Source organism: Peromyscus maniculatus, chromosome 1 (genome assembly GCF_049852395.1).
Source record: "Peromyscus maniculatus bairdii isolate BWxNUB_F1_BW_parent chromosome 1, HU_Pman_BW_mat_3.1, whole genome shotgun sequence".
Classification (NCBI taxonomy): Eukaryota; Metazoa; Chordata; class Mammalia; order Rodentia; family Cricetidae; genus Peromyscus; species Peromyscus maniculatus.
In genome coordinates, this window is record NC_134852.1 from 17,051,492 (window position 1) to 17,070,016 (window position 18,525).

The 18,525-nt window shown below is 38.7% G+C and overlaps 1 protein-coding gene across 1 annotated transcript; it reads left to right on the top strand.

Annotated features, from left to right (window-relative positions):
* The first annotated feature begins 2,477 nt into the window (after nucleotides 1–2,477).
* LOC102925582 (vomeronasal type-1 receptor 4-like) lies at nucleotides 2,478–3,422 on the top strand. The gene has a single exon (XM_006980025.3). It carries the CDS (start codon nucleotides 2,478–2,480, stop codon nucleotides 3,420–3,422), a length of 945 nt encoding a protein of 314 aa, XP_006980087.3.
* Nucleotides 3,423–18,525: the final 15,103 nt, after the last annotated feature.

Genomic DNA, 18,525 nt, shown 5'->3' on the forward strand with positions numbered 1-18,525 from the left:
ATGATTTTTAATTCACCCAAATGCATACCAAAATTTAATAATTTTAGTATTTTCTTCATTATTTTAATTGATGATTATTATGTTTGGTTTGTTTTTTATTCTCTATGCTTTATTTGTTTAAAAAGCAGCAAGTTTCCTTAAGGCATTGTCTTACTTCCTGTTTTTTATTGGCTCCAAAGTCTCCCTTCCTCTATTCCATTCTCCTCTTCTAAGCTTATACTGTCCCGTGTCCATTATTCTTTCTTTCACTTCCAAAACCCATGTATTGTTTTACACTCCCCATCCCACACTGAGACCCTCTAATGGGCTCCTTTCAAGTTTCCTGGCCTCTATACATACCTGCTCTTACATAAACACACATTTCTAAAAGTTAAAAGCTATGAAATTACACTTGGCACTCTGATATCTGTCTTTATGAACCTGGATTACATCACCTAATAGAGTAGCTTCCATTTCATCTGTAACCATTTCCTAGGGTATTCTAAAATGCCAGTGAATGGGGAAGGGGTGACTGTAAATATCTGGTAGTTCCTTAAGTCTCAGCTCATTTTCCCACTCTGCTTAAACTACTTTAGATCCCAAGTTCCACAGTCAGTTCGTTCCCAGTTCTAGCTGACTGTCTCTGCATGATTGCTGAGTGTGAAAAGGCAACAGTGTCCATCCTGGTGATGCTTGGTTCGGCCTGATACTAATTCACAAATGCACTGCCTGCTTCTGCAGGGGACATTATCTGATTAGAGACTCCTTCCTTTATATGTGTGTCCTGAGTGTATGGTGTCCTGAGAGTTTTGTCCTACTTCACCAATGGGCTCTCTGACCCACTGCCTTCCTTCTTTAATTACCACTCTAGAATTATTATTCCTAACATAGTTTCAATAGAAATATGAATCATTAACCTAATAGCTATCATTTATCAGATGTCATATTTATCTGTAACTTTTCCTCTTATATTTTGTCTATTTTTGTTCAGTTATACATTCTGTGTGATTTAATAAAACCAGATTTCCCCACTTCCCTAAGATCCCTGACCAGATGTACACATATGTGTGTGTTGGCTATTTTGTAATAGATAGCGCTTAAATGATTTTGATTTAAGTTTTCAATTGAACCCACAATCCTATGATTTGTGTTCTTTGTGTGTGTGTTTAGATTTTATTTATCTGCATTTTACCTTTCTTTTTCCCTGCTTTTTTATTAAGAAAACTTTTTGTTTATTATGCACACCAATCAAACATACCCCTCTTCCCTCCTCCCACCCCCAAAGCCTTCCCCTCCCAATACAACCCCGTCTCTCACCCACAAAAAGACCTGGTCTCACCTGGGGGCACATCCAGTAGAGGCAAGTCCAAGATGTTTTGAGTTCTTAATAATTTTTCTTATATAAGACAATTGCAGGTTTGAGACCCGAAGACCTTTCAGGAACATCAAAGTTTAAATAGAGAGTCAACAATAAGCAACTGCCTGAAGAGAAGGGCTTCTCACATAGCTGCCTCAAATGCATTTTAACGTGAGCTTTAAAAGACAAAGAACTCGGTCAATCTATATCCTCACTGGCAAATGGCAGGGGAAAGTAAACAAACTAGCAGATTAATATAATAAGGCAGCCTTCAGTTACCTGCACATGATGGCCACCAGTTATTAGGAAAAGGTTGGCATCTGTCCCAAGAGACTATACACAATGGTGGTAGGAAACAGAAGGTCAGTTTTGGGTTAAACCAAAAATGCCTCCACCTTAGACAAGATGGAGGAATCTTTGCTCTGTCATAGACCATAGATGTATTCTAAGTGGTATTATAAATATCTCATTATTTTTGTTTTAATTTTAGTTAATCTATAAAATAAGATTCAATATATTTACATTATATAGTCTTTATTGAATTTGTATTCTTTCACATAAAGACTAGCTAATATCAGTAATTTCTGGAATAGTGTTTGTTTGGGCTATAACTTTTCTTTGTTTCTTTTCTTTTCTTTCTTTTTTTTAAAGACAACGTTTCTCAGTGTTGTACTGATGCTTATCCTGGATCTTGCTTTGTGTATGAGCCTGGCCTGCAACTCACAGAGATCTGCCTGGCTCTTCCTCCCGAGTGCTTGGATTAAAGGTGTGGGCCACGACCACCCAGCTCTTTTCTTTGTTGATTACAGGCCAACATCATATTGTCTCGAATGTTGGATTTTCTATGAAAACTAATGTTTTTTCTTCCATTAATATGAGCATTCTGAGGTACTGAGCAAATTCATAGTGACATACACAGAAAGTGATGACTTCTATCAAAACTTTTGGGATGAGATCTTTTTATGTGATCTAGGCTGGCCTCGAATTCCTCACTTTAAATGACCCTCTGCTTAAGCTAATTGGAGGTTCCATGGATTAAAGGTGTCCTGTATTTACCACAAGTTATGAACATTTGTTTTTGTTAATTTGACCAGAGAACTAGCTGGAACATAAACTAAAGGAAGTTGTTCTGAATCAGAGAATGGACTTCTGGATTCTGGCAATGAGAATTATTTTCTTATCACAAACTACAATTGGAATTCTGGAAAATTTTTCTCTAATCTTCTATTATCTAGTTCTTTACTATAAAGAATGCATATTAAAGCCCACAGATTTGATTCTTGTGCACCTAATGACAGCCAATGCCATGATCATAATCTCTTTAGGAGTGCCCCACACAATGGCAGCTTTTGGGCTGAAGAAGTTCTTAAATAATTTTGGATGCAGGCTCTTACTCTACATTCAAGCATTCAGTCAGAGTGTGTCCATTGGCACCACCTGTCTCTTAAGTGTCTTCCAGATCATGATCATCAGACCCAGGGAATTCTGTTGGAAGGGTCATAAATTCACAAGAGTAAATTATATTTGCTGCTCCATTTCCCTCCTCTGGGTCTTCTCCATGTTAATACATTTCATTTCATTTGTGTACTCATTTATCAAATTTAATAGCGAAAATATGACAAGAATACTAGATTTTGGATACTGCACTGTTTCAGGGTATGATGAAATCATTGAGTTATTTCATGTAGCACTTGTCATGTGCCCTGAAGTCTTTTTTTCTGTGCTGATTATCTGGTCCAGCAGCTCCATGATTGTCATTCTGTACAGACACAAGAAGAGGGTTCAACACATCCGCAGCTCTCATGGTTACAATAAGACCTCACCTGAGTCCAGTGCCACCCTGAACATCTTGGTCTTAGTGTCTACCTTTCTGGTGTTTTATAGTCTGTCTTCAATCTTAAGAGGCTGCATTGCTCTATTTTATAGTCAAAATTGGTGGCTGGTGAACATCACTCCCCTCATTTCTCTGTGTTTTCCATCTTTTGGACCCTTTGTTCTTATGAATTGTTGTTCCATTGTCTACAAGCTTACCTTGATATGGATCAGGAATAAAAATAATTTAATCTTCTTTAAAGTACATGAGTGATGACATTTCTGTGGGTGATTGGGTTTTTTACTTAAACATCACCCTCAGATGGTCAATACTGAAACTTAAGTAGGTAGCATCTTGTCTTTCTAAGCTTAACCAAAAGGAATATGCAAGTTTTGTCAGCTGGTTGAATTAGGAGCCTCCATGAGAGTAACAGCTACATTATTCCCATTGCCCACCTGACATGCACATGAGCTAGGCAAACAAGAAATAAAACCAATCAAACTGCACTTCTTGGGGGTTTTAATCCTTTCAGGTCATCTTAACTGCTTGGTGATTTCACAGACAACTTGATAGACCCACATTCTAACTGCAATGAAGACTGAAACCATGGCTGGCCATATACTTGTGCTTCTAAAGACCCCGGTCCGTCCACAACTACTTCCCCCTACACCAGTACCAGAAAACTTCTTTAGCCTTTTCTTCCCTGAAAGACTGCTTGTAGCTTTTCTACAGAAATACTTGTTGAGTTCTTTTGAACATCCAAAGCATTTGGAAGACAACTTTCCTTGTTTATTTGTTCTTTCACTGATTAGCATACTATTTGTGGCACTTCTTAAAGTACCTTCCAGAATTCTGATATGGATCTATGCAAATATAAGATATTTTTAGTTGAAAAAAATTTTAATTACTCCTTCAATCTTCCTCATAAATTGGGTTGCTATAGCTTTGGTGGTTTATGTCCAGATTCTCCATTCTGTTCTCCAGGTTTGACTGTTTGGTTTTATGCCACGCCAAGCTGTTTTTTACTTTGGCTCTGTAGTGTAAATTGATGTCAAGTTTTTTATTTTATTTTATTTTCCAGCTTGTTTTAACTCCTTAGGATTGCCTTGGCTATTTAAAGTGTTTTGTGACTTCATAAAAATTGTGTCAGTTTTTTTTATATGTGTATTATGTCAGCATAACTTTGATTGGCATTATCTTAAAATAATAGCTTAACCTTTTTTGAAAAAAAAATCCTTTTATTGAAAACAGATTATTTTTTGTCACATAATATATCCCTTATATATTCCCTTCCTTATGCTTTTAACAGTTTTCCTCACTTCCCTTCTAATCTGGATCCACTTCTGTTCTAACTCTCATTAGAAAAAAAATGGCTTCTAAGGCATAATAATAAAATAAACTGAGAGAAAATCAACCTAACATATTGTGGTTATGGAAGACAAATGAAGAGAAAAAAAAACAGCCAAAGAGCAGGCATAAGAATGAGAGACCTACTTGTTCCTACACTCAGGAATCCAACAAAAACATAAAACTGGAAGTTATAAAATATACTGAAATACTGGGATCAGACCCATGCATTTCTTGTGCATTCCCCTTAAGTCTCTGCGAGTTCATATCAGTTATTTTCTAGGTGTGTTCTAACTCCTGTGGATCATATACTTTTTCCACCTCCTCTTTTGTAGGGTTTAATAAGCCTTGAGAGAAGGCATTTGGTAGACACCTCCCATTTAGCGCTGTAAGGTCCAAGGTGTCTCTCTCTCTCTCTCTCTCTCTCTCTCTCTCTCTCTCTCTCTCTCTCTCTCTCTCTCTCTCTCTCCCATAATATCTGACTCTGAGTACTTGTTTCCTTTTTATGCAGCAGGAAGCTCCTTACATAAAGACTGAACTAGGCTCTGGACTATAATTATAGTAGAATTCCCTTAGGAGTAATTTTATTGCTACTTTTCTTTAAAGCAATATTATTGGATTTTATCCTAGAACCCAGGTCTTTTTAGTCTCTGGTTCTTAGCATCCAAATAAATGTTATATATGGGTTCTATTTGGCAGAATTGCCCTTAGGTTTTATCTGATATTAGTTGGTTATACCCAAAGCTTTGTACCACCATGGCCTTAGCATATTTTCAGACCCAACATTATTGTATATCAAAGAGTTTGTGGCTGGCTTGGTGATTTCATTTCTCATCTGGTAGCCTTCTGTGTATGTCCCTGTACCAAAGGCACTAGATCATGAAGGTGAAGGCTCTGTTTAAGCACTAGCTCACCTTCTCCATATTCAAAGTGATGTGTATGAGTTCTTTTCATAAGCGGTGGCCTTACCATAATTTTGTGGAGAAAAACCTATATACTTGGGAAAATCCTGGTGTGTTTGGAGATTCCTGTGGATTCCCTTTGGCCACCAACTCAAATAGGTGCAATCTAATCATGATACAGGAGGCTTCATTTGGTCACAAGCAGTGTACAGGTGGGACTCTCTCTTCTCTATTATTTAGTGAATTCACTTAGATCATCTTCAAATATAAAAAAAATTCCCTCAAATGGCCCTTATTCCAGCTAACTTTCCCTATATTCCCTCCATTGCTCTCTTCATCTTTCTCTATCCAAACTTGATCCTCATATCCAATATCCCTGTCCATCCCTAATTGTCCATTATATTTCTATTTCCTAATGAGTTATATCTTTACACTCTGGTACATTATGTTATACCATACCTAACCTCTGTGTAGCTGTGGATTGTAGCCATTGTTTCATTGGCTTAAAAAGTAATATCCTCATGTAAAATACCAAATCTTCTTTCTGTGATTGGGATACCTCACTCAGGATGATTTTTTGTAGTACCAATCCATTTACCTGTGATTTACATGATTTAATCTTTTAATTGGCTGAATAATATTGCATTGTGTAAATATATCACACTTTCTTCATCCTTTATTCTGTTGAGGGAATTCTAAGATTTTTCTTCTAATGTATTTCTTTCTATTAAATACAGAGTAGTAATGAGTTTGGTTGTAGAAGCATCTCTGTGATTTGATGAAGTATCTTCTGTTTATATGCCCATGAGTTGTATGTGGTATTTTGCTCCCATAATCTCACACGGAGTGGCACTATTAGGTGGCGTGGCTTTGTTGGAGTGGATATGGCCTTGTTGGAAGAAGTGTATCACTGTGGGGCTGGCCTTTGACATTTCCTATGCACAGAACACTGTCCAGTGAGTCATTCAATTTCCTGTTGCCTGAAAGCTATAGGACTTTTAGATATCCCTCCATACCCACATATGCCTGAATGCTGCTCTCTCCCCACCATGGAGATAATGTAGTGAACCTGTGAAACTGTAAGCAAGCAACCACAATTAAATGTTTCCTTTGCAAGTGTTGCTGTGATCATGGCATCTCTTACCAGCAATACAAACTTTAATTAAGACAGAAGTTGGTACCAGGAGTGGAGTATTCTTCTGAAATGCCTGTTCATGCATTTATTAGGAGTAATATGTACTTTTAGTGTGTGAGTAGAAAAGCAGTTGAGCATTTTAAGTGTTGCTTAATTAGCCATAATAGCAGCATGAAATACAGTGGTTCTGAGTGTGAGTTGATAAACTATCTGGGGCTAACCCAGGAGTTTTCAGAAAAGATAAAATTTAGTGTGTTTCCCAGAGATCACTAGTGATATTTTGATGACGAATGTTGCTGCTTTTTGCTTTGTTTGAGGAGTCTGCCTGAGATGTAAGTGAAGAGTTTTGGAGTAATTCTATTGGCAGAAGAAATTTCAAAACCACCCAATACAGACTGATTGTGTGGCTATCAGTGGTAACTCTAATGAAGATGTTTAAAGAAAAGGAGCAAGGTAATCTGGGGAAAATTTAAAAAGTAAATTTTTAAAAGAAAAGTACACCAGGAAGTGGGGTGAAGCTAAATCCTGTGTTCAATGAGGTAAATGGATTAAGAAGTGGAACAAAGGGAGTTGTGATCTCAGGGTAACATCTTCCCCAGGTAATTTGTCAATTTATGGAAAGAAATTGAAGAGTTTAGAGCTGAGTCTGGTGAGACACACCATTAATATCCACACTGGGAAGTCAGAGGCTGGTGAATCTCGGAGCTTAAGGTAAGAATGTTGTTTGGAGCAAGATTTAGGAAAGCCAAGCTCAGAAAGTAAAGGACTGAAAGCTGGTGAAGATGTCATTGAATGAGGGGTCTATATTGAGCCCCAGCAAGCAGAAGAATGTGGCAACTTTGGCCACATAGTTCTGGGATTAGATTTCAGGATAAAAGAAAGGAGTTATGGAACAAAGTCACTGAGCCTATGGGTGGCCTGGAATGGAGGATCAGAGAGGCCATTGTGTGGAGCTGTGAAGATGAAGACTGGATTGGCTTGGAGACCCTAAGATGTTAGAGATGCCAGAGTTGTAGAATACTTGCCAAGGATAGCTGCTAACAGAAGTGGAACCAGCCCAAATGAAAGAAGTGTATTACAGTCAACAAAACTGAATGGAGTTGGAAATCTGAAGTTTTTTGACATCGCACATGGAATTTCATGGTTTGGAGACTGTTAAGTTGCTTTTTGTTCTAGCTTGAGTCCTTTATATCCTCCTTATGCTCTATCTTCTATGTTTTGGAATGGGAACGTATATAGTGTGCCATAATATTAGGGAAGTATGTGGTGCGTTTATTTTATTTAGATTTTATTGGGGATTACAGTTAAGAGATTGCATGAATCTCAGAAGAGACTTTGAACTTTTAAACAAGCTTGAGACTGTTATAGATAATGGGGACTTTGGAACCGGACTAAGTACAATTTTCATTATGATATTATTACAATCTTAAAGGGCCATGGAATGGAACATGGTAGACTGAATGCATTTGGCTATCATAGTATCATAGGGAGTAGCCCTTTTAAGATGTGTGGCTTTATAGAAATGAGTATGGGCTTGTTGGAGGAAGTGTGATACTCTGGGAACTAATTAATATTACAGAATGCAGACTAGGTAAATCCAGGGTCTTCATGCTACCAGCCCATACCACAGAAATTATGATTCCAGTCTCAGTCAAACCATCTGTCTCCCTAAGATCTCTCCCTTTACCCCCATTTTTTTTTAATTGAAAAAAATGTCACTGCAAGTGTGTAATCCAACAACACACAATTCCTGTTTTCAATCTATTTTTTTGTTTGTATATGTGCATATTTTATATTGAGAATAATCCACAATTGCTGGTATTTCTGTTTGAAGTTGTGAATTTACTAAATATGCAGTGAGAAATAGTAAAAGAATAAAGAACTCAAACACAAGGAATGCAGTAAAGTTCCATATCAGACAAATGTTCATGAAATCAATTGGACACTGACCAGTGAAGCCCAGAGCATAAATCACTATGAATAGGATCCTGTGTATCTGGCTTCAAGATGAAACAGTAGCTGGGTACTGTTATAAAAACCATGCCATTAATGCACAATGAGGGATAATTTCCCCCCCCCATTTTAATTCTTCTTCTTCTTCTTCTTCTTCTTCTTCTTCTTCTTCTTCTTCTTCTTCTTCTTCTTCTTCTTCTTCTTCTTCTTCATCCTCCTCCTCTTCTTCTCTTCCTCTCTCTCCCCTTCATCTTGTTTCTCTTGTTCTTGTTCTTCTTGTTCTTGTCCTTGTTCTTCTTGTTCTTGTTCTTGTTCTTCTTCTACTCTTCCTCTTCCTTCTGATCTTCCTCTTCTCTTTCTCCTTCTTCTTCCTCTTCATTCTCCACCTTCTCATTCATTACTCCCAAAAGGGATGTTTCTGTATGGGACTGGCTGGACTGAAACTTACTCTATGGAATAGGCTGGGTGCAATCTCAGAGACTTGCCTGCTTTTGCCTCCTGAGTGCCTGGATTAAATATCTATACCATCTTGTTCATTTTGGGTAAAACTTTCTTATCAGTAGGATTGTAGTTTTTATTGTTCAAAGCTGGGTAAGATTGTTGATGCCTTTTCTCCCATAGCAACCTGCCCAGAAACCTATGACACTATGAAAGTTAACAAGCATCAAGGAAATTTTTGGCTGAGTTACAGCTTGATCATTCTATATTTAGCAATGAACGTGCAACTAAATACCCTGTCTAGACCTTGTGGTTAAAACAGCAATTACTTTTAGTAGATAATGTTGTTACTCAATATTTGTTTCCTTTAAGGTGATGTGTTTGTAGAAAATTGCAGCAATTTTTATCCACATCCTCAAAGTTTTACAATCCTTATCTGTTTTTATTTTTATTTTTTCAGTTGGTTCCATTTTTTCTTTTTCTTTTTTTTCCTTTTATTATATTTTACAATACCATTCAGTTCTACATATCAGACACAGATTCCCTTGTTCTCCCCCCTCCCCCTACCCTTCCTCCCATCCCACCCCCTCCCATTCCCACCTCCTCCAGGGCAAAGCCTTCCCTGAGGACTGAGATCAACCTGGTATACTCAGTCCAGGCAGGTCCAGTCCCCTCCTGGCAGATTGGGCGAAGTGTCCCTGCATAAGTCCCAGGTTTCAAACAGCCAACTCATGCAATGAGCACAGTATCTGGTACCACTGCCTAGATGCCTCCCAAACAGATCTAGCCAATCAGCTGTCTCACCTATTCAGAGGGCTTGATCCAGTTGGGGGCCCCTCAGCCTTTGGTTCACATATACACAATGGAATACTACTCAGCAGAGAAAAACAATGACATCATGTTTGCGGTCAAATGGATGGATCTAGAAAAAAATCATCCCGAGTGAGGCAACCCAGACTCAGAAAGACAAATATGGTATGTACTCACTCATAGGAGGATACTAGAGGTGGAACAAGGATGACTGGACTGCTACTCACATCACCAGGGAGGCTCCCTGGAAAACAGGACCCCAAGAAAGACACCAGGATCGCCCAATGACAGAGAAATGGCTGAGATCTACATGAACAACCTGGACATGAGTGGGAGTAATGAATGGCGAGGGTCAAGGGAAAGAGAGCCTGTGGGAGTGGGAGATCCCAGCTGGATCAAGAACAGAGAGGGAGAACAAGAAATAGGAGACCATGGTAAATGAAGATCTTATCTGTTTTTAAATAACAAGTTATGGTACAAAACAAGTTTTTAAAATATTTTATCTTTATCTTGAAAGTTTTCATGTATACAATTTACCCTTGATATTTTTCAGTCTTATGATACAGAGAGTACAGAATTATTAAAATTAAAAAATTATAGATATTATATTGACATATATATGCATATATATGTAGTGTGTGTGTGTATGTGTCTGTGTGTGTGTTTTTCATATGCCATAAGGCATGTGGAGGTAAGAGGACATTGTGTGTGCAGGCTGGTTCTGTCCTTCTTTTCTTTAGGTTTCAGGAGATGGAACTCCACATCAATACCTGATGAACAATCCTACTCATTTTAGAAATCTAAATTTAATTGGTTTACTCCAATAACACAAGAACACTTAACATAATCTTATAAAACTTCTATATATGAATATGGAGAACATGTGTATACCACAATTAGAGAAAATTTCTAAGATTCATTTATGTTTATTTGATGCCTATGAGTGTTTGGCCTCCATGTTATGTATTTGTAGCACATGATTGAAATGTCCAGCTGAACCAGAAGAGGGAGTTGGAACCTCTGGAATTCAAGTTCCAAACTGCTGCTAGCTGCCCTGTTTGCTGGGAACTGAACACATGTCCTCTGAAAGAGCAGCCAGGGCTCTTCACCCCTGAGCCATCTCTCCAGCCACAGAGAAAATTCCTTTATAGCTGCCCAAGTTCATTCACATCACTAATTGACTGATAAGTAACATATTTTTCTCATATGATTTTTTGTGATCAAAGAACATAATAAATGCATCTATTTAGAATAGTCACTTCCTACAAGTATCCTTGTCCAATTTTCCCTTCATTCTACTCACTTCATCAATGCCCTCTGTGATAACCAACTTCTAATCTTTTATGTCACTTAATATTTACTCTTTCTTAATTCTACTCTGTAGTTAATTGTTCTTTTTGATACTAGGTTTTTCTATATTATCCTGGCTTCCTTGAACTCACTATGCAGATCTGACCTAGCCTCAAACTCAGTCCTCCTGCCTCTTTCTCCTGAGTGCTGGGGTCAAATGTGAGTGCCACCACATTTGGCCTAAATCTTTAAAAATCATTTAATATGTAGGTGTGGTCACGTGTAGATCAGCATCAAACTTACTTTATTCAGGTCTCTCCCTCTAGGGTGTGTGGCTCCTCAGGATATAATTCAAGGCATCAGGCTGGTTTCATTACTCACTAGTTTGCTGATCAACCCTGTGTTTAACTTGACTACAACTTTTGTGAATACAAGCATGTTTTTGTTTGGCATTTTAATTCTTTTCTTGAGACAGGATCTTACACTGTAGCCCAATCTGCCTTAGAACTCTCTATGTAACTCATGACTGGCTTTGAAGTCAACTCTATCCTCCACCACCAATCTCTGAGCACTAGAATTAAAGCCATGAGTTATTCTGCTTCTTTTCCATATTTTACTTTAAATTCAAAACAATATTTATTATTTGAAATTATTAGTATTCTTGCCTGAATGTATGTCTGTGCACCACATGGATGGAGTGCCTGCATAGTCCAAAGCTAGCATCAGATCTCCTGACACTGGAATTACAGAGGGTTTTTAGTCTCAGAATCGGTGCTGGGGATCCAATTATTATCTGCTAGAAGAGCAGGCCGTGTCCTTAATTGATGACTCATCTCTGTAGTCCCTTTCTCCCATTGCTTGATGAGGTTTCTACAACTATGAACATGTTTAAAACTTATTGATGATATTGTATTGGCTAAAGCAGTGAGGGTCATTATACATTATACCTACTCTGAGGGTTTGGACCATATTTTAACTTCTGGCAAACACTCTGTCCTTAACTGAGTAGTACTCACAAATAATCTATTGGGTTTTTTTGAGACAGTTTTGTGCTCTGTACCCAACACTGGTCTTGAACTTATGATTCTGCAGCCTTTGGTCCTGGTTACAGAGATTACAGGCATGTACCACCAGCTTTGACTCAAAAAATAACCATGTTTGGAAGACAAACCAGTTGGCAAGTTTCCAGACAGCAAGTCTTTAGATATTTCCTCAAGTATGTGTGTGTGTGTGTGTGTGTGTGTGTGTGTGTGTGTGTGTTTGTAGACATATGCATGCACAGTACTGTAGAGGCCAGAGGTTGCTGTCCAATGTCTTCCTCATTCACTTTCCAACTTACGTTTGGAACAGGGTTTTTCAATGAACTCAGATCTCTCCATTTAAGCTAGGCTGGCTACCTACTGAGCCTCTGGGATCCCATTATTTCTGTCATGGCATACCAGAATAACATTTTGTACAAACATTTTGTGGAAGTGCTTAGGATCCTACCAAGAGCCTGCTGCTTACCCATTAAACTCCTTGGACCCTAAGACTCCTGCTCAGCCCAGGAATGCAATTTTCAAGGCATCTATGGAATAATTGTCAGGTAAAGTTGGGGGTGACATACTCTGCAGGAAGGCAGAGTCTATTTGCATCCACATCCTTGGACCTTAGTCCCTTCTCCCCAGAACACTAGCTTTGTCATGTCCTATCCTAGGACATCCTCTGCTCTTTATAGAACAAGAGAGAAAAGTCACTTCCACACTTTTGTTCTGCCCCATCTTACCCTATGTTATGCTCATTACTCAGTTAAAAGTTTTTCTTATTTATTGATCGGAACTAGACTTTCTCAGGGCTCAAGTTGACTCCCTCTGCAGATATGTGTTAGAGCCAGCCAGTGAGTCGCCTATGGTAGCTGAGTAGGGCATGAAGCTGAGGAAAAAGCAGAGAGAGTAGAATAGATGGAGACAGGAATTTAGTGCCAGGAGGGATTCTGGTCAACAACCAGCCAGCCCTGAGTTTCTTGCACAGCCACCTATATAGAAACTGAAAGGCTAAAGTGGAACAAAGCACAGCACAGGCACTCTAGCCTGTCCTTGAATCAAACATATGCCACCTGTTAACATCAGCAGCCTGCCAGAATTGGGCATTTGCTAAATTAATTCTTTCCCACAAAGCTAACGAGGATTTTCTCACAACCCCTGTACTTTTGTTTTTGTTTAATTTTTTTATTTTATTTTACAATATAATTTAATTCTACATATCAGCCACGATTACCTTGTTCTCCCCCCTCCCGCCCCCCCTCCACTTCCCCCCCAGCCCACCCCCATTCCCATCTCCTCCAGGGCAAAGACTCCCCCGAGGACTGAGATCAACCTGGTAGACTCAGTCCAGGCAGGTCCAGTCCCCTCCTCCCAGGCATAAGCCCCAGGTTTCAAACAGCCAACTCATGCACAGAGCACAGGACCCAGTCCCCCTGCCTGGATGCCTCCCAAACAGATCAAGCCAATCAACTGTCTCACCTATTCAGAGGGCCTGATCCAGTTGGGGGCTCCTCAGCCACTGGTTCATAGTTTATGTGTTTCCATTCGTTTTGGCTATTTGTCCCTGTGCTTTACCCAACCTTGGTCTTAATAATTCTCACTCATATAAATCCTCCTCTTACTCGCCAATTGGACTCTCGGAGCTCCACCCGGGGTCTGGTTGTGCATCTCTGCATCTAGTTCCAAGAAAGACATGGGGATCTCCCAATGATGGAGAAATGGATGAGATCTACATGAACAGCCTGCACGTGAGTGGGGGTATTGAAGGGCAAAGGTAGAAGGAAAGAGAGCTTGGGGGAATGGGAGATCCCAGCTAGATCAAGAACAGAGAAGGAGAACAAGGAATAGGAGACCATGGTAAATGAAGACCACATGAGAATAGGAAGAAGTAATGTGCTAGAGATGCCCACAGAAATCCACAAAGATGCCCCCACAATAGACTGCTGGCAATGGTGGAAAGCCCGAACTGACCTATTCTGGTGATAGGATGGCCAAACACCCTAATTGTCGTGCTAGAAACCCCTGTACTTTTAACAGGAGCATTATCAGAGCTTTCTCATACTTCTAAAGAGGTAAGAGCAGGCAAACTTTGCACTCTTTTGGGTCATAATGGACTTCAGCTTCATGCTGAGTCAAAGTGGGAAAGTGAGTCACTGTAGGCTCCCACAGACAACCCCTAACAAGATCCTGGGTTTATCATTGTCTAATGGGATAATCACTGAGAACATTCAGACTTCATCTTAGGTTTGCCATCAAATTCACAGACATATAAGGATGTGGGTTGCACTGACCTCTGAGTCCCCATTCAGCAATATCAGAGATGCATCTTACCTGTACAGGTGAGTTGCTTTCTATTAGGCACCCTGTTTCAGAACACAGGACATTCTCCAAGGGTCTGGTTCAGTACAGACTTCTTAGGTGGCCTCTTACTCTCTGTAGCTACCAGATGTCCATTGCATCTTACTTAAGGAAGCCAGACACTTACCTGTTCTTACAACTGGTTTGGTTTGTGCCTGCGACTATATAGTCTGCTTTGGTTGCAGGGAAGGGCTAGCCACTTGGATAATACCAGGTATTGTGGGATAGGATAGCAGAGTGGGTCTTGAGGGAACAGAATCCAGGGGGTAGCAAGATAGTAGGAGTAGTGATGCAGCCTGGAGACAGGTCTCTCATCTGCTTGCTGGCTGCTGCAGACTGCCTCTACATCATTTTTAAACTGGATTATTTGGTTTATTGATGTCCAGTTTCTTGATTTCTTTATACATTTAAATGTTAAACCCTTTATTGAATGAGGAGCTGAGAAAAATCTTTTCCAATCTGTAGGCTGTCATTTAGTTAGTTCTATTGACAGTGTCCTTTGCCTTACAGATACTTTTTTATGGGGTCCCATTTATTAATTGTGTCTGTGATATCAGTGTTCTGTTTAGGAAACTGTCCTCAGCGTGGATCTTATTAATGCCATTTCCTACATTTTCTCTCATCCTGTACAGTGTCTGGTTTTATGTGGAGGTCTTTGATGTACTTGGGTCTGAGTTTTATTCAGGATGATGTATATGGATCAATTTCCATCATTCTGCAAGCAGACATACAGATAAATCAACAAGATTCATTGAAGATGCCTTTTTCCCCAGTGTGTTTTTCTGATATATTTATAAAAATCATTTTAAATTTTTCTCTCTTATACATTACATTCTAAGGGCAATTTCCCTTCCTTCTCTTCTCCCTGTTCCTCCCCACCATCTTATTCTTCCTACTGATTCTTACATCATTTCACATCATTACATCATTTTACATTTCACTTTATTGGTCATTTGACATATAAAACTCAGAAATACATGAAAAATATAAATGTAGATTAAAAAAGGAATTGTAGATTGATTAGTTAATTCTTTACAGTAACAACTATGTACTGCTTTAAATCAGTGTGCATGGGAGGGAAGAATGTTTAAGAGGCAGGGCATTTTTACTAAGCCTACATGTATAATTTCTGTGGAATGTCAGGTAGCTGAGAGATCATAGCAGCACCAATGCTGCATTTTCTATCCCCATAAAGTGTGCTGGCAGAATTCCCTTCCCTTCTAAGCAACTCATTGTTTTAGTTCACACAACTTCGGAAGTTAATGTACTATACTAAGAATAGTCTTCAGATAAAACAAAGGAAGTTACTCCCACAGAGATATTTTATATCATTGTAGTAGGCCTAAGTATTCTCATTAAATTAAGTATCCTGGATTTCTTCAGCCTAGACTCCAGAATAGTCCACATTTTTATTTTTGTTATTTTATTTATTATTTTATTTGTGATGGAGTTTCACTATGTCACCTAGGTTGAATACAAATATACAATCTTTCCATTCCCTCCTCTCAAGAACAGGAACAACAATGTGTGTGCTACCCACTAACCCACTTGTGATCTCCCCCTCTCATTCTTCTTAATTTAAACTAACAATGTGTTGATTACATATGTAAATGTATCCAGCATTTATTATTTTATATGCTGATTCTAAAGATCAGTTTTGAAATATCATTTGAAATGTTATAGAAAGCTGCATTTTAACCATGTTTTCATATCTCATGGTTAATCTCTACTGAATTCTGAATATACTTTATATTTAAGAAATACATCTACTGAGTGTACATTCTTTTCATTGCCCAACACATCCATGACTTCATTGCAATCTTCAAGTTGTTCTTACCATTTTTATATTTTTCTATTGTTCTGTTTTGTTGACAGATACCTACACTGACTTTCCAATTCAGGATGCAGAAATTTCTAATTGATGCAGATCTAGGTGCAGACCTGCACTGGTTAACTTTGGCATCAATTCTGAGGATGTTGATTGACATCCCATCCTCATGGAAGACCACCTAAAGCATAATAACCCACATAGCCCCACAGCTTAATTATCTCTGCTACTGTAATATTCTCCATGGAAACAGCAAGTGGTGATTGTTTCAGCACTCACAATATACAGCAGGGATTGCCTGTGTCTCAGGCTTAATTACAAACAGCATTTGCAGAATCTTTAAAGATATTCATTGTCTACTCTGAAGATTCATATTGACAGTGTGTTCACAGAACTTAGTTGAAGAAATGGAAAGAGAGATGCAGAGAGCACAGCTTTTAGAACTCTATGACTACACAAGTACAGTGTGTTGCCTAGTGAGAACACATACACCAGAGACTGGAAAAGGAGATGTGTTATCAGACAAGCAAGAAAGGGCACACTGCAGGGAAGCATGTACCCATAGCTACAGAGGCATTGGGCAGCCACCTAATGGTTCCTCAGGGACAGACAGATAAGATGTAAAGACAATAGAGGTTACATGGAAGAACACAAAGCTGCACACTAGGGTGAGGATGCTTTGGGTGGCTTTGGTCACAGCTGATGACCTAGGATATAGTGATTTGTAGATGTGTTGGAGCTTTTGCTTGTGTTTAAGCAGGATCAACACCATGTAGCCACTGGCCCACATCACCAGTCCCCAAAAGATGACAACATGTAATGCCAACAGAATTATAAGAATTTTGATTATTAGCCTTCCAGGTTCAATAACATAACAGTATCCACAATGTTTTATCCCATTAACCTTTCTTTTACTACATATACAATTTGTGTATGTAGAAATAAAGACATATGCCAAGTTTTGCAGAGTCCAACACAGGCCCAGGGATGGGCAAATTATCCTGGGGTTCTGACCTTGTACTGTGACCTTTTGGAATTACAGGGGCTGATGGGTATGTCCAGAAAGACACTCAGCAGGGATGTGGAGCTAAGGAATACTCCTCTGGCACCTCTGTGAAAATATAAAGAAAGTTTACAAGAAATGTAATCTAGACAGTAAGTCTGACTAAAAGCAGCCATTGTCTGCTGGATTTCTTTCCAGAGAATTATGAAATTTGCCCAGGTCAGATGTTTGACAATCAGGTCTTTGGGCTTCTCCATTATTCCAGAAAAGTCAGCAAAGATAAAATACCAAAGCAAGGCTGAGTTTCCCAACATTCCTAGTACAGTCTGGGACAAGAAGAAGATCCCCACTGCCAGGTCTCTGGAGATCATTCTGTCATGGTCCTGATTCAAAGCATAACAGATCCAGAGAACACTGGTTAAACAAGTTGGATTATCTTCTAGCTTGTCAAACAATGTACTTCATAGGCAATATCTCTTTACATTCATAAGCTTTATTAAAATGTATCTTTCTAGTAAGAATGAAAACTTGTATAGCCGCTTTGGAAATCAATATGGTGGTTAAAAATATGAGTCTAAAAACATCAATGAATAATATTCTTGATGAATATAATTTCAAATATTATTTTTAAATGAATATCTGATATTTTTCTTCAGTGAAGTAGAATAGAAAGAGAAATTATTGGCAGCACTATGTTAAGCACAGAGAAAATAATATCTAGACATAATCCCTCCCAAGATAGTGCTGAATATAAAGATAAAAAAAGGTGAAACTTGATCAAAATTTTGTTAAATTTTTTCCATAATTAAATTAGAAAGGTTCAAAATCTATGCGGCAGTAGCTCACACCTTTAATCCCAGCACTAGAGAGGCAGAGCCAGGCAGATCTCTGTGAGTTTGAAGTCAGCCTGGTCTAGAGAGTGAGATCCTGGATAGGCAACAAATCTACTGAGAGAAACCCTGTCTCAATAAAACAAAAACAAAAACAAACAAACAAAAAACATTTTGAAAGGCTCCAGGTCATGTAATTCAAAGATGAAGTCACCCCAGAAGAACTGGTATAGCCAGTCAGAGCACTCATATACATATTCACTTTCCTCTGTTGTTAAGAGGAGTTTTCAGGCTATGTGATGTGACTTTTCTATCTCTGAAAGGTCAGAGAGTATTGAAGAGATATTTGAAGATGTAGAGGAAAATGAAGTCAAGTGTCATAAAGCAAGAAAGGATGAGAGGAAAGGTAAAGTGGAGTACATGAGGGAAGCAAATTCTGAAATAAACATGAGTAAAGAGA